Genomic DNA, 13,445 nt, shown 5'->3' with positions numbered 1-13,445 from the left:
CTAGGAAATGATGAAAATACCTGAGGGCTTGAAAGCAGTCAGTTGAACCACCTGGTAAAGTAAAACAGACATGTTGATGTCTGGGAGATGGATCATAATTCTCAAATACACAATTAACCATTTGGAGTGATAGTAGGCCTAATAAGTGGATATAGTCTCTTTAGATACATAATACCAAACATACCTGGTTTCCTGATGCTGGTTTCAAGGAGAAGCTCACGAAACTACTTTCTTTCCCAAAACTCTCTGAAAGACAAAAAGGCAAAATCCCACAGTGATGCATTTATTCACCTGGTACTAAAGGAGAAGTTTACCCCAAATCCAGAAACTCCCAAGTGATTCCATAATTTGAAACTAGTTCAGTGGAGTTTGCCCTCTCCCGAGTGGCGCAGTGGTCTAAGGCACTGCATCTCAGTGCTTGAGGCGTCACTACAGACCCCCTGGTTCGATTCCAGGCTGTATCACAACCGGCCGTGATTGGGAGTCCCATAGGGCGGCGCACAATTGGCCCAGCGTCGTCCGGGTTTGGCCGGTGTAGGCCATCATTGTAAATAAGAATTTGTTCTTAACTGACTTGCCTAGGTAAATAAAATAAAATAAATAAATAAAAGTAGTGCTGTACTGTAACAGCTGCAAAAGCAGTTCACCTGACTGGTGACGTTGCTGGATGCAGGCCTCGCTTTGTGCGGTTGCCAGTGAATTCATGATACAGAAATCAGTGAATTGTGGACAACTTCATTGTTTATTGAAAGCATATGACCGAATGAGCTATTTTTGTCAAAACTACTATCTGTTTGGGTCAGGAAATGTGTACTTTTCCACCTAAAACATTTGCGATTATTTTATATCATTATTTTATGTAGCCGACTGCCACAGCAGCGGAGATGGGTAACAACTGTGCATGTGCGCTCTCGGGGGAATCCCTGCTATGTAGAAACTGTATGTTATGCCCTGAATCACAGATACACGTTTTTGTTAAGACAGTGAAGTGAAGACAGCGTTACACACTAGTTATACAAAGTAAACAAGAACCTACAAATATGTCTGACGACCAAATACTCGTGAGTGATGAAGAAAGCTACTGGAGGGGTGCCGATGGTGTCGTCGCCTGAGTATTCGGATGAAGAATTTAGGCAAATTGCAGCAGTTTCCTGGACCACAGACCCAACCCATGCCCAGGATCAACACAGACGGTGGTGCAGTTGTGGCAATTGCTCTCCAATGCTGCAAATGAAGACTGTTTGTGCTGCGGAGAGAATTCGAATGTGTGACTACAATTCTTACAGAAATTGAGGAACGTAATGATGATGAGAAGCAGTTTCTCAAATGCGCCTTTGTATTTTGGCACTGCGCCAGATCCAGTCCATGGAAATATAGTATCAACAGCTGTATCTTTTAGTATCCTTCAGTTTTCTGTCCCCATAATTTCAGAATGCATATTTCGTCACTGAAGTGCTTGCTACACACATGCAGCAATGCAAGGTTGGCTGCAGGTGTCTTTACATCATATTTACTATTTCGAATTGCTACTAACCATCTTCTGCATTACTCCATATCTTTTATCGGAAAACCGTGACATTTGGTGGCTTCTTCCCTTGATTTCCTGTATAAAGTGCAGCCAGGGACCAATCACCAGCTTTCTCTTACTGCCATCTCTGTTTCCACTTTGCATAACTAATTTTACCTGCAATATTCTTAACTATTAACTTTCACACAAGGTTCTTTCTCACCCCCCCCCAAAAATGTAATCTGTGACATCAACCTCTGTATAAGGGCATATTGTGACGTTTCTACGTAGCAGGATCTCCCCCATGAGGGGCACATGCACAGTTGTTACCCATCTCCGCTGCTGTGGCAGTCGGCTACATAAAACAATGATATAAAAGAATCGCAAATGTTTTAGGTTGAAAAGTACACATTTCCTGACTCAAAACCGATAGTACTTTTGACAAAAATAACTAATTCGGCCGTACGCTTTCAATAAAACAACAAATTTGTCCACACTTCGCAGATTTCTGAATCATGAATTCACCGGCAATGGAGCAGAGCAAGGCCTGCATCCAGCAATGTCAGGAGTCACATGACACATTTTTGCAGCTGTTTCAGTACATCACTACAGGGAGAGAGAGGGGGAGAGGGCAAACTCCATTAAACTAGTTTCAGTGTTTGGTATCACTTGGGAGTTTTTGGATTTTAGGTAAACTTCTCCTTTAATGGCATTCATGCACCACAACCCACCACTACCCAACTCTAACCCAACCCAACCCAACCCAGCCTACCCAGAACCAGACAACCTTCCCCCAACCTGACCCACCCCAACCTGACCCACCCCAACCCTCCACAGCCCCATGCCTCACTCCAGCCCCAGGGCCACCCACCCCACTCTGCCCAGCCTCTCCTACCGTTTTTGATGACCAGTGAGGTGGAGGTTGAGCTGCCGGGGCCTGAGATGTCGCTGGTCTCTGGGCTGGAAGGAGGTGGCAGACTGTGGGTCCACGTCTGTGCCTGACCCCTCTGGGACGGCAGGAAGCTGATTGGCTGGGAACAGTTCTACAACCAATGAGATTGCATTGAGATGTTTAGATGACGCTGTCTGATTATGTATTCAATGCATGTTCATACTGAATTAGCATAATGTTTTTCTCCAGTTTGAGCATAATACACATTTTAGTACGGCTGTTGCTGTATGTTTTTTGGCTCACCGTGAAAGACAAGGCTTTCCTCTTCTCTTTGATCCTCTTTATGGCATTCCTCACCTTTAAGAAAAGCAGACAATACCCTCAGTAGCTTGTACAGCCACTGACGTGTTTGGCATTGTCAAATGGTTGGCATGCCACAGATCGACAACTACATTCGGAGAGAAAGAAGCCCCGCTGAAACAGAGTTCTTAGAAAACATACCTCACTATTGTAAACCGCATACACCAGGAATATGTACAGGCCCTACAGAAAGGAAAAGACAGAAGACAATGTAAGACATTATTACCCATGGCTGTAACTACAGTTGAAGTTGGAATTTACATACACCTTAGCCAAATACATTTAAACTCAGTTTAACACAATTCCTGACATTTAATCCTAGTAAAAAGTATCTGTCTTAGGTCAGTTAGGATCACCACTTTATTTTAAGAATGTGAAATGTCAGAATAATAGTAGAGAGAATTATTTATTTCAGCTTTTATTTCATTCATCACATTCCCAGTGGGTCAGAAGTTTACATACACTAAATTAGTATTTGGTAGCATTGCCTTTAAATTGTTTAACTTGGGTCAAACGTTTCAGGTAGCCTTCCACAAGCTTCCCACAATAAGTTGGGTAAATTTTGGCCTATTCCTCCTGACAAAGCTGGTGTAACTGAGTCAGGTTTGTAGGCCTCCTTGCTCGCACACATTTTTTCAGTTCCCACAACTGTCACGCCCTGGCTCGGGGGACTCTCTTATGTTGAGCCAGGGTGTTAGTTTCTATGTTTTGTGTTGTAGGTTGTGGGTCTAGTTTGATTATTTCCATGTTGGCCTGAGTGACTCCCAATCAGAGGCAACGAGTGTCAGCTGTCAGCTGGTTGTCTCTGATTGGGAGCCATATTTAAACAGTCGGTTTTTCTTTCGTGTTTGTGGGATTTTGTTTCAAGTCTGGTTAGGTTTGACCGTGTACTGTCACGTATCGTTTGTTGTTTTTGTTGTGTTTCCTTCAGTGTTAATAAATATGTTTGCATTCGACGCTGCGCATTGGTCCTCTCTTACCGGCGATCGTGACAGAAAATCCCACCACAACTGGACCAAGCAGCGAGTCGAGGAGCCATCGCCAGCGAAATCCCTAGCAGATCTCCGTGGCAGCCTCGACTGGGTCAAGCCGATTGAAGAGCGGAGAGAGTGGACTTGGGAACAATGGAGGAGGAGTTTCGACTGGGTCAAGCCAATTGAGGAGCTGAATAGTGGGAGTTGGAAGCAGAAGAGCGAGAGTTGGGCGAGAACTATAGAGGCCTGGCCCACGGGGAGGAGAGACCCCCAGAAATTTTTTAGGGGGGGGCTCACGACGTCGGGGCAGCAGGAGGCCGCGATAGAGCGGTCCAGCGGGTTGGCAGAGGAGGCCGCCAGGTTACGGGGGCCACTGGCCGAAGAGGGGGTGGAAGGTGTAGAGGCACGGCGAGAGGTACTGGGGTGTGTTACCAGTCCGGTCCGGCCCATTCCAGATCCTGGCGTAGGACCAGTGGTGTGTGTCCCCAGTACGGTCCGGCCTGTTCCTGCTCCCCGCACCAAGTCTGTGGTGCGTTTCGTCAGCCCTGTCCGGCCCGTTCCTGCTCCCCGCACCAAGTCTGTGGTGCGCGTCGCCAGCCCAGTCCGGCCCGTTCCTGCTCTCCGCACCAAGTCTGTGGTGCGTTTCGTCAGCCCTGTCCGGCCCGTTCCTGCTCCCCGCACCAAGTCTGTGGTGCGCGTCGCCAGCCCAGTCCGGCCCGTTCCTGCTCTCCGCACCAAGTCTGTGGTGCGTTTCGTCAGCCCTGCCCGGCCCGTTCCTGCTCCCCGCACCAAGTCTGTGGTGCGTTTCGTCAGCCCTGCCCGGCCCGTTCCTGCTCCCTGCACCAAGTCTGTGGTGCGTTTCGTCAGCCCTGTCCGGCCCGTTCCTGCTCCCCGCACCAAGTCTGTGGTGCGCGTCGCCAGCCCAGTCCGGCCCGTTCCTGCTCCCCGCACCAAGTCTGTGGTGCGTTTCGTCAGCCCTGTCCGGCCCGCTCCTGCTCCCCACACCAAGCCAGTGGTGTGCGTCGTCAGTTCAACACGGCCCGTGCCTGTTCCCCACACCAAGCCAGTGGTGTGCGTCGTCGGTCCGGCACGGCACGTGCCTGTTCCACTGGTGCCTGGTCCGGCGCCGGTCAGATGCGTTACGCCGGAGCTAGAGCAATCCGCTCCACCAGTGTGCAGTCCAGCTCCGGTCAGCAGGGCCAGACCGGATCAGGGGTACTGTGGGGGGTTAGAGAGCGAGTGGGGATCATGCCCGGAGCCGGATCCGCCGCCTAGGCGGAGTGCCCACCCGGTCCCTCCCCTGTTGTGTGTGGTTGGCGCGGTCGGAGTCCGCGCCTTTAGGGGGGGGTACTGTCACGCCCTGGCTCGGGGGACTCTCTTATGTTGAGCCAGGGTGTTAGTTTCTATGTTTTGTGTTGTAGGTTGTGGGTCTAGTTTGATTATTTCTATGTTGGCCTGAGTGACTCCCAATCAGAGGCAACGAGTGTCAGCTGTCAGCTGGTTGTCTCTGATTGGGAGCCATATTTAAACAGTCGGTTTTTCTTTCGTGTTTGTGGGATTTTGTTTCAAGTCTGGTTAGGTTTGACCGTGTACTGTCACGTATCGTTTGTTGTTTTTGTCGTGTTTCCTTCAGTGTTAATAAATATGTTTGCATTCGACGCTGCGCATTGGTCCTCTCTTACCGGCGATCGTGACAACAACCTTTCTATAGGATTGAGGTCAGGGCTTTGTGATGGCCACTCCATTACCTTGACTTTGTTGTCCTTAAGCCATTTTGCCACGTTTTTGGAAGTATGCTTTGGGTCATTGTCCATTTGGAAGACCCATTAACTTCCTGACTGATGTCTTGAGATGTTGCTTCAATATATCCACATCATTTTCCTTCCTCATGATGCCATCTATTTTGTGAAGTGCACCAGTCCCTCTGCAGCAAAGCACCCCCACAGCATGATGCTGCCTCCATCGTGCTTCACGGTTGGGATGGTGTTCTTCAGCTTGCAAGCCACACCCTTCTTCCTCCAAACATAACGATGGTCATTATGGCCAAACAGTTCTATTTTTTTTCATCAGACCAGAGGACATTTCTCCAAAAAGTACGATCTTTGTCCCCATGTGCAGTTGCAAACCATAGTCTGGCTTTCTTATGGTGGTTTTGGAGCAGTGGCTTCTTCCTTGCTGAGCGGCCTTTCAGGTTATGTCGATATAGGACTCGTTTAACTGTGGATATAGATACTTTTGCACCTGTTTCCTCCAGCATCTAAACAAGGTCCTTTGCTGTTGTTCTGGGATTGATTTGCACTTTTCGCACCAAAGTACGTTCATCTCTAGGAGACAGAACGCATCTCCTTCCTGAGCGGTGTAACGGCTGCGTGGTCCCATGGTGTTTATACTATTGTACTATTGTTTGTACAGATTAAAGTGGTACCTTCAGGCATTTGGAAATCCCAAGGATGAACCAGACATGTGGAGGTCTACAATTATTTTTCTGAGGTCTTGGCTGATTTCTTTTGATTTTCCCATGATGTCAAGCAAAGAGGCACTGAGGTTGAAGGTAGGCCTTGAAATACATCCACAGGTACACCTCCAATTGACTCAAATTATGTCAATTAGCCTATCAGAAGCTTCTAAAGCCATGACATAATTTTCTGGAATTTTCCAAGCTGTTTAAAGGCACAGTCAACTTAGTGTATGTAAACTTCTGACCCACTGAAATTGTGATACAGTGAATTATTGTCACGACTTCTGCCGAGGCTGCCTCCCCTCCTTGTTTGGGCAGGTTTCGGCGTTCGTCGTCATCGGCTTACTAGCCACTGCCGCTCCATATATCATCATTCCATTTGTCTTGTCTTGTCAATTACACACACCTGGTTCATATCCCCTCATTAGTCCTTGTATAAGTGTTCCCTCTGCCCCCTTGTCCTTGTGGGTGATTGTTTTATGTGAAGATGAGTGTAGCTCGGTTGAGCTACCCGTACTTTTGTATTGCCGGGGTTATTTGTCCCTGTGTGCCTGTATTGTGTTCCAGTGCGCCTGTATTACGCACTGTGCTGTTGACGCTATCCAGCGTAACTGTGTACTATGGAATAAACTCTGTTTTCTGTGATTTACCCTCCTGCGCCTGACTCCTTCAAATCACACTCTCACAGAATCACCCACCCGCAATGGAGTCAGCGGGAGAGGAGCGCATGCCTGGAGTCGTGGCATGGGTCCAGGAGCATTACACGATGCTGGCCAGCTTGGGAGAAGTGTTGGATCGGGTTCTTCAGGTCTGGAGAGGAGAGGACCCGATCTGTCGAGACCAGCTGGCCAATCGGATCCAGCCACCCACACCCCAGCACCCGGAGGGATCCAGATATCCCAACCACAGGAGTTCGACGGGACGGCGGCTCTCTGCCAAGGATTCCTCCTCCAACTGGAGCTCTACTTCTCCAGCATCAGGCCGGCCCCATCGGAGCGGGAGAGGGTGTCCGCCCTCATCTCCTGCCTCTCGGGGAAAGCCCTGGAGTGGGCCAACACAGTGTGGAGTTCGCTCGCCTCTTTCGGGCTGTCTTCGATCACCCGCCAGAAGGTCGAGAGGCGGGCAAGTGGCTGGTCCACCTGAGGCAGGGGACGAGGACTGCACAGGACTTCACCTTGGAGTTTTGGACTCTGGCAGCGGGGTCCGGGTGGAACGAGTGGGCACTTATCGACTATTTCCGGTGCCATCTGCGGGAGGACGTCCAACGGGAGCTAGCCTGCCGGGACACCATGTTGTCCTTCGCGCAACTGGTGGACATGGCCATCCGTTTGGACAACCTGTTGGCAGCCAGAGGACATCCTGGAAGGGGTCTACCCGTTCCCACCCCGGCCGACTCGGATCCCGAGCCGATGGAGCTGGGTGGAACCGCCATCCGAGAGAGCGGAGGACGACAGCGACAGTGTCACACTGGTGGCACGAAGGGACAGTACACCACACGTTGTTGTCAGCGCTCTTTTGGGTCTGGAGGCGGCAGGCAGGGCACTCTCGTATCACCCCAGGTATCGAACACCCACACTCATTCAGAGCCCTCTGCTGCGCACTGTACCCTACCCATCTACTTTCCCGATCACATGGTAGTTCCCCAGTGTAAGGCGCTAGTCGATTCAGGCGCAGCTGGGAACTTTATGGACAGGGCATTCTCACACCGGCTAGGCATTCCATTGGTTCCCCTCTCCATTCCAATCCCCATCAGAGCACTTGATAGTCGAGCATTAGGGTCCGGGTTTGTTAAGGAAGTTGCTGCACCAGTCACCATGATTACCCAGGAGACTCATTGTGAGCAGGTCACTTTTTATATTATTGAGTCTCCTGCTTTCCCTGTGGTATTAGGTCTCCCTTGGTTAGCACTCCACAACCACACCTTCTCATGGCCGCAGAGGGTTCTCACAGGGTGGTCGCAAGAGTGTCAGGGTAGGTGTCTAGGTGTTTCCGTTGGTGCAACCACGGTGGAAAGTCCAGACAGTACCTCCACCGTGCGCATTCCCCCCGAATACCTCGATTTGGCGCACGCATTCTCTAAAATGCAGGCTACCAAGTTACCACCTCATTGGGCGGGGGATTGTGCGATAAACCTCCGGGTAGACGCTGTACCTCCCAGGAGTCATGTGTACCCCCGTCGCAGGCTGAAACGGCGACTATGGAAACATACGTCACCGAAACATACGTCACTGCGCCAGGGGTATATACGTCCCTCCACTTCACCCGCCTCCTCAAGTTTCTTCTTTGTGAAGAAGAAAGACGGTGGTCTGCGCCCTTGCATTGATTATCGACCACTGAACAAGGAGACGGTAAGATTTAGTTATCCTCTCCCCCTCATTCCGTCAGTGATCGAGTCAATGCATGGGGCGCACTTCTTCACCAAATTAGATCTCAGGAGTGCGTACAACCTGGTGCGTGTTCGAGAGGGGGATGAGTGGAAGACAGCATTCAGCACAACCACGGGGCATTATGAATACCTGGTGATGCCTTACGGTTTGATGAATGCTCCATCTGTCTTCCAGTCCTTTGTGAACGAGGTGTTTCGGGACATGCTTGGTCGCGGTGTAGTGGTCTACATCGATGTCATTCTGGTGTATACCGCTACACGCGCCGAGCATGTGTCCCTGGTTCGCAAAGTGCTGGCCCAACTGTTGGAAAATGACCTTTATGCCAAACTGAGGGGTCTGTTCACCTGCTGGTAACTGTGTACTACGGAATAAACTCTGTATTCTGTGATTTACCCTCCTGCGCCTGACTCCTTCAAATCACACTCTCACAATTATAAGTGAAATAATCTGTCTGTAAACAATTGTTGGAAAATTTACTTGTGTCATGCAAAGTAAATGTCCTAACCGACTTGTCAAAACTATAGTTTGTTAACAAGAAATTTGTGGAGTGGTTGAAAAACGAGTTTTAATGACTCCAACCTAAGTGTATGTAAACTTCCAACTTCAACTGTATGTGCTCTATCCTGGCTCTAGGGTTTAGACAGTAAGACAGGTTGTTGAGGATGCTGTGTGGATAGTAGTTCTAGTTTGAGTGTACGAGAACTACCAACTAGTTCCTGTTTCGTGAGAACAGTGAGTTATTTCTATGGACCCTTCAAAAGCCTGAGTATAGTTTGAGGATGATGAGGTTTACCTCCCTTCTCTCCGGATGAAGCCTCACAATAAATCTAAATTAACTAGCAGCTCTCTGAGGGTTACTCCGGGGCCGTGGCCAGCTCATTCACATTAATTAACAACCATGTAGGAAGCTCATATGAGAGAGAGAGAGAGAGAGTAACACACAGAGAGAGAGAGAGGAATAGAGGGGAAGTGCAGAGTACCTCCAACTGATTTACAGGTCTTATCAGAAGTGTGATGGGAAGGGAGGTGGAGGTAAATCTGGCGAGAGCCCTGCCTGGAGCCCTGCCATGACCTGTCCTTCAAAGGTCCAGACTGAGCCACCCTTTCCCACACACTACACTCGGCTGGTCCTTCTTATCTACACCAAGCCCATCTCTCTCTCTCTCTCTCTCTCTCTCTCTCTCTCTCTCTCTCTCGCTCTCGCTCTCGCTCTCGCTCTCGCTCTCGCTCTCGCTCTCGCTCTCGCTCTCGCTCTCACTCTCTCTCTCTCGCTCTCTCTCATCCACTCTCTCTCTCATCCACTCTCTCTCTCTCAGTTTCTCTTTAAACTTTTACAGACAATGATCCTTGAAAGGGTGGCTTTGCTCACCTGGAAAGCATTGAGAGCGATGAAGACATATGCCACCACCATGGATAGGTGCACCAGGACTCCACAAAGCCAGGTAAGACCCAGCACCGGCAGTAGAATAAGGGTTGGTCGCGTCACAGCCCTGCAGAAGTCCGACTGTCAGTACAGTACACACACCCACCCACTCACGCATCGACCCCCAAACACACTCTCCGGGCAGGACTCAGCTGATGCTGATTAGAAGTCCATTATAGGGTCTAGCTATTGTCACGTATACACACACACACACGGAAACCCTGCATAGCTGCACAAAATGTAATTATTTGACAACCACAGCTATACTTGATGCGAGTGTATTCAATTGAAATTAGTAAAAAATATGTAAAAAATAAACATTATTACATTATTATTATGCATGCTCTGTGTCTTTGATTTATTGTCGTCCTGCTGAACCTGGGCCAGGAGATTGAGTTCACGTTGAACTATGTCTACAAGGACAAAGTGAGTTCACGTTGAACTGACTACAAGGACAAAGTAAGTTCACGTTGAACTATGTCGACAAGGACAAAGAGAGTCTACGTTGAACTATGTCTACAAGGACAAAGTGAGTCTACGTTGAACTATGTCTACAAGGACAAAGTGAGTCTACGTTGAACTATGTCTACAAGGACAAAGTGAATTCACGTTGAACTATGTCTACAAGGACAAAGTGAGTCTACGTTGAACTATGTCTACAAGGACAAAGTAAGTCTACATTGAACTATGTCTACAAGGACAAAGTGAGTTCACGTTGAACTATGTCTACAAGGACAAAGTGAGTTCACGTTGAACTATGTCTACAAGGACAAAGTGAGTCTACGTTGAACTATGTCTACAAGGACAAAGTGAGTTCACGTTGAACTACGTTTACAAGGACAAAGTGAGTTCACGTTGAACTACGTCTACATGGACAAAGTGAGTTCACGTTGAACTACGTCTACAAGGACAAAGTGAGTTCACGTTGAACTACATCTACAAGGACAAAGTGATTTCACGTTGAACTATGTCTACAAGGACAAAGTGAGTTCACATTGAACTATGTCTACAAGGACAAAGTGAGTTCACGTTGAACTATGTCTACAAGGACAAAGTGAGTTCACGTTGAAGTATGTCTACAAGGACAACGTGAGTTCACGTTGAAGTATGTCTACAAGGACAAAGTGAGTTCACGTTGAACTATGTCTACAAGGACAACGTGAGTCTACGTTGAACTATGTCTACAAGGACAAAGTGAATCTACGTTGAACTATGTCTACAAGGACAAAGTGAGTCTACGTTGAACTATGTCTACAAGGACAAAGTGGGTCTACGTTGAACTATGTCTACAAGGACAAAGTGAGTTCACGTTGAACTATGTCTACAAGGACAAAGTGAGTTCACGTTGAAGTATGTCTACAAGGACAAAGTGAGTCTACGTTGAACTATGTCTACAAGGACAAAGTGAGTCTACATTGAACTATGTCTACAAGGACAAAGTGAGTTCACGTTGAACTATGTCTACAAGGACAAAGTGAGTCTACGTTGAACTATGTCTACAAGGACAAAGTGAGTTCACGTTGAACTATGTCTACAAGGACAAAGTGAGTTCACGTTGAACTATGTCTACAAGGACAAAGTGAGTCTACGTTGAACTATGTCTACAAGGACAAAGTGAGTCTACGTTGAACTATGTCTACAAGGACAAAGTGAGTTCACGTTGAACTATGTCTACAAGGACATTGTGAGTTCACGTTGAACTATGTCTACAAGGACAAAGTGAGTTCACGTTGAACTATGTCTACAAGGACAAAGTGAGATCACGTTGAAGTATGTCTACAAGGACAAAGTGAGTTCACGTTGAAGTATGTCTACAAGGACAAAGTGAGTTCACGTTGAACTATGTCTACAAGGACAAAGTGATCGATGTTGAATTATGTCTACAAGTACAAAGTGAGTTCACGTTGAACTATCTCTACAAGGACAATGTGAGTTCACGTTGAACTATGTCTACAAGGACAAAGTGAGTTCACGTTGAAGTATGTCTACAAGGACAAAGTGAGTTCACGTTGAACTATGTCTACAAGGACAAAGTGATTTCACGTTGAACTATGTCTACAAGGACAAACTGAGTTCACTTTGAACTATGTCTACAAGGACAAAGTGAGTTCACGTTGAACTATGTGTACAAGGAAAGGTGAGTTCACGTTGATCTATGTCTACAAGGACAAAGTGAGTTCACGTTGAACTATGTCTACAAGGACAAAGTGAGTTCACGTTGAAGTATGTCTACAAGGACAAAGTGAGTTCACGTTGAAGTATGTCTACAAGGACAAAGTGAGTTCACGTTGAAGTATGTCCACAAGGACAAAGTGAGTTAACGTTGAAGTATGTCTACAAGGACAAAGTGAGTTCACGTTGAACTATGTCTACAAGGACAAAGTGAGTCTACGTTGAACTATGTCTACAAGGACAAAGTGAGTCTACGTTGAACTATTTCTACAAGGACAAAGTGAGTTCACGTTGAGCAACGTCTACAAGAACAAAGTGAATTCACGTTGAACTATGTCTACAAGGACAAAGTGAGTCTACGTTGAACTAGGTCCACAAGGACAAAGTAAGTCTACATTGAACTATGTCTACAAGGACAAAGTGAGTTCACGTTGAACTATGTCTACAAGGACAAAGTGAGTCTACGTTGAACTATGTCTACAAGGACAAAGTGAGTCTACGTTGAACTATGTCTACAAGGACAAAGTAAGTTCACGTTTAACTATGTCTACAAGGACAAAGTGAGTTCACATTGAACTATGTCTACAATGATAAAGTGATTTCACGTTGAACCATGTCTACAAGGACAAAGTGAGTTCACGTTGAACTATGTCTACAAGGACAAAGTGAGTCTACGTTGAACTATGTCTACAAGGACAAAGTGAGTCTACGTTGAACTATGTCTACAAGGACAAAGTGAGTCTACGTTGAACTATGTCTACAAGGACAAAGTGAGTTCACGTTGAACTATGTCTACAAGGACATTGTGAGTTCACGTTGAACTATGTCTACAAGGACAAAGTGAGTTCACGTTGAACTATGTCTACAAGGACAAAATGAGTTCACGTTGAACTATGTCTACAAGGACAAAATGAGTTCACATTGAACTATGTCTACAAAGACAAAGTGAGTTGACGTTGAACTATGTCTACAAGGACAAAGTGAGTTCACGTTGAACTATGTCTACAAGGACAATTTGAGTTCACGTTGAACTATGTCTACAAGGACAAAGTGAGTCTACGTTGAACTCTGTCGACAAGGACAAAGAGAGTTCACGTTTAACTATGTCTACAAGGACAAAGTGAGTTCACATTTAACTATGTCTACAAGGACAATGTGAGTTCACGTTGAACTATGTCTACAAGGACAAAGTGAGTTCACGTTGAACTATGTCTACAAAGACAAAGTGACTTGACGTTTAACTATGTCTACAAGGACAAAGTGAGTTCACGT

At 47.1% G+C, this 13,445-nt stretch overlaps 1 protein-coding gene across 1 annotated transcript in view; it reads right to left on the bottom strand.

Annotated features, from left to right (window-relative positions):
• The window catches only part of LOC311140932 (adhesion G protein-coupled receptor D2-like), a gene marked incomplete at both ends in the record, with an annotated part of 32,684 nt that continues 19,239 nt past the window's right edge, over nt 1-13,445 (bottom strand). Inside the window, 6 exons of the mRNA XM_084176200.1 lie at nt 1-51; nt 185-246; nt 2,379-2,550; nt 2,703-2,756; nt 2,901-2,942; nt 9,948-10,068. Coding sequence (XP_084032326.1) covers nt 1-51; nt 185-246; nt 2,379-2,550; nt 2,703-2,756; nt 2,901-2,942; nt 9,948-10,068 — 502 coding nt within the window. The remainder of the gene's footprint in view (nt 52-184; nt 247-2,378; nt 2,551-2,702; nt 2,757-2,900; nt 2,943-9,947; nt 10,069-13,445) is intronic.

Source organism: Coregonus lavaretus, assembly GCF_964263955.1.
Source record: "Coregonus lavaretus genome assembly, chromosome: 14".
Lineage (NCBI taxonomy): Eukaryota > Metazoa > Chordata > Actinopteri > Salmoniformes > Salmonidae > Coregonus > Coregonus lavaretus.
This window is presented reverse-complemented; position numbering and strand designations above follow the sequence as displayed.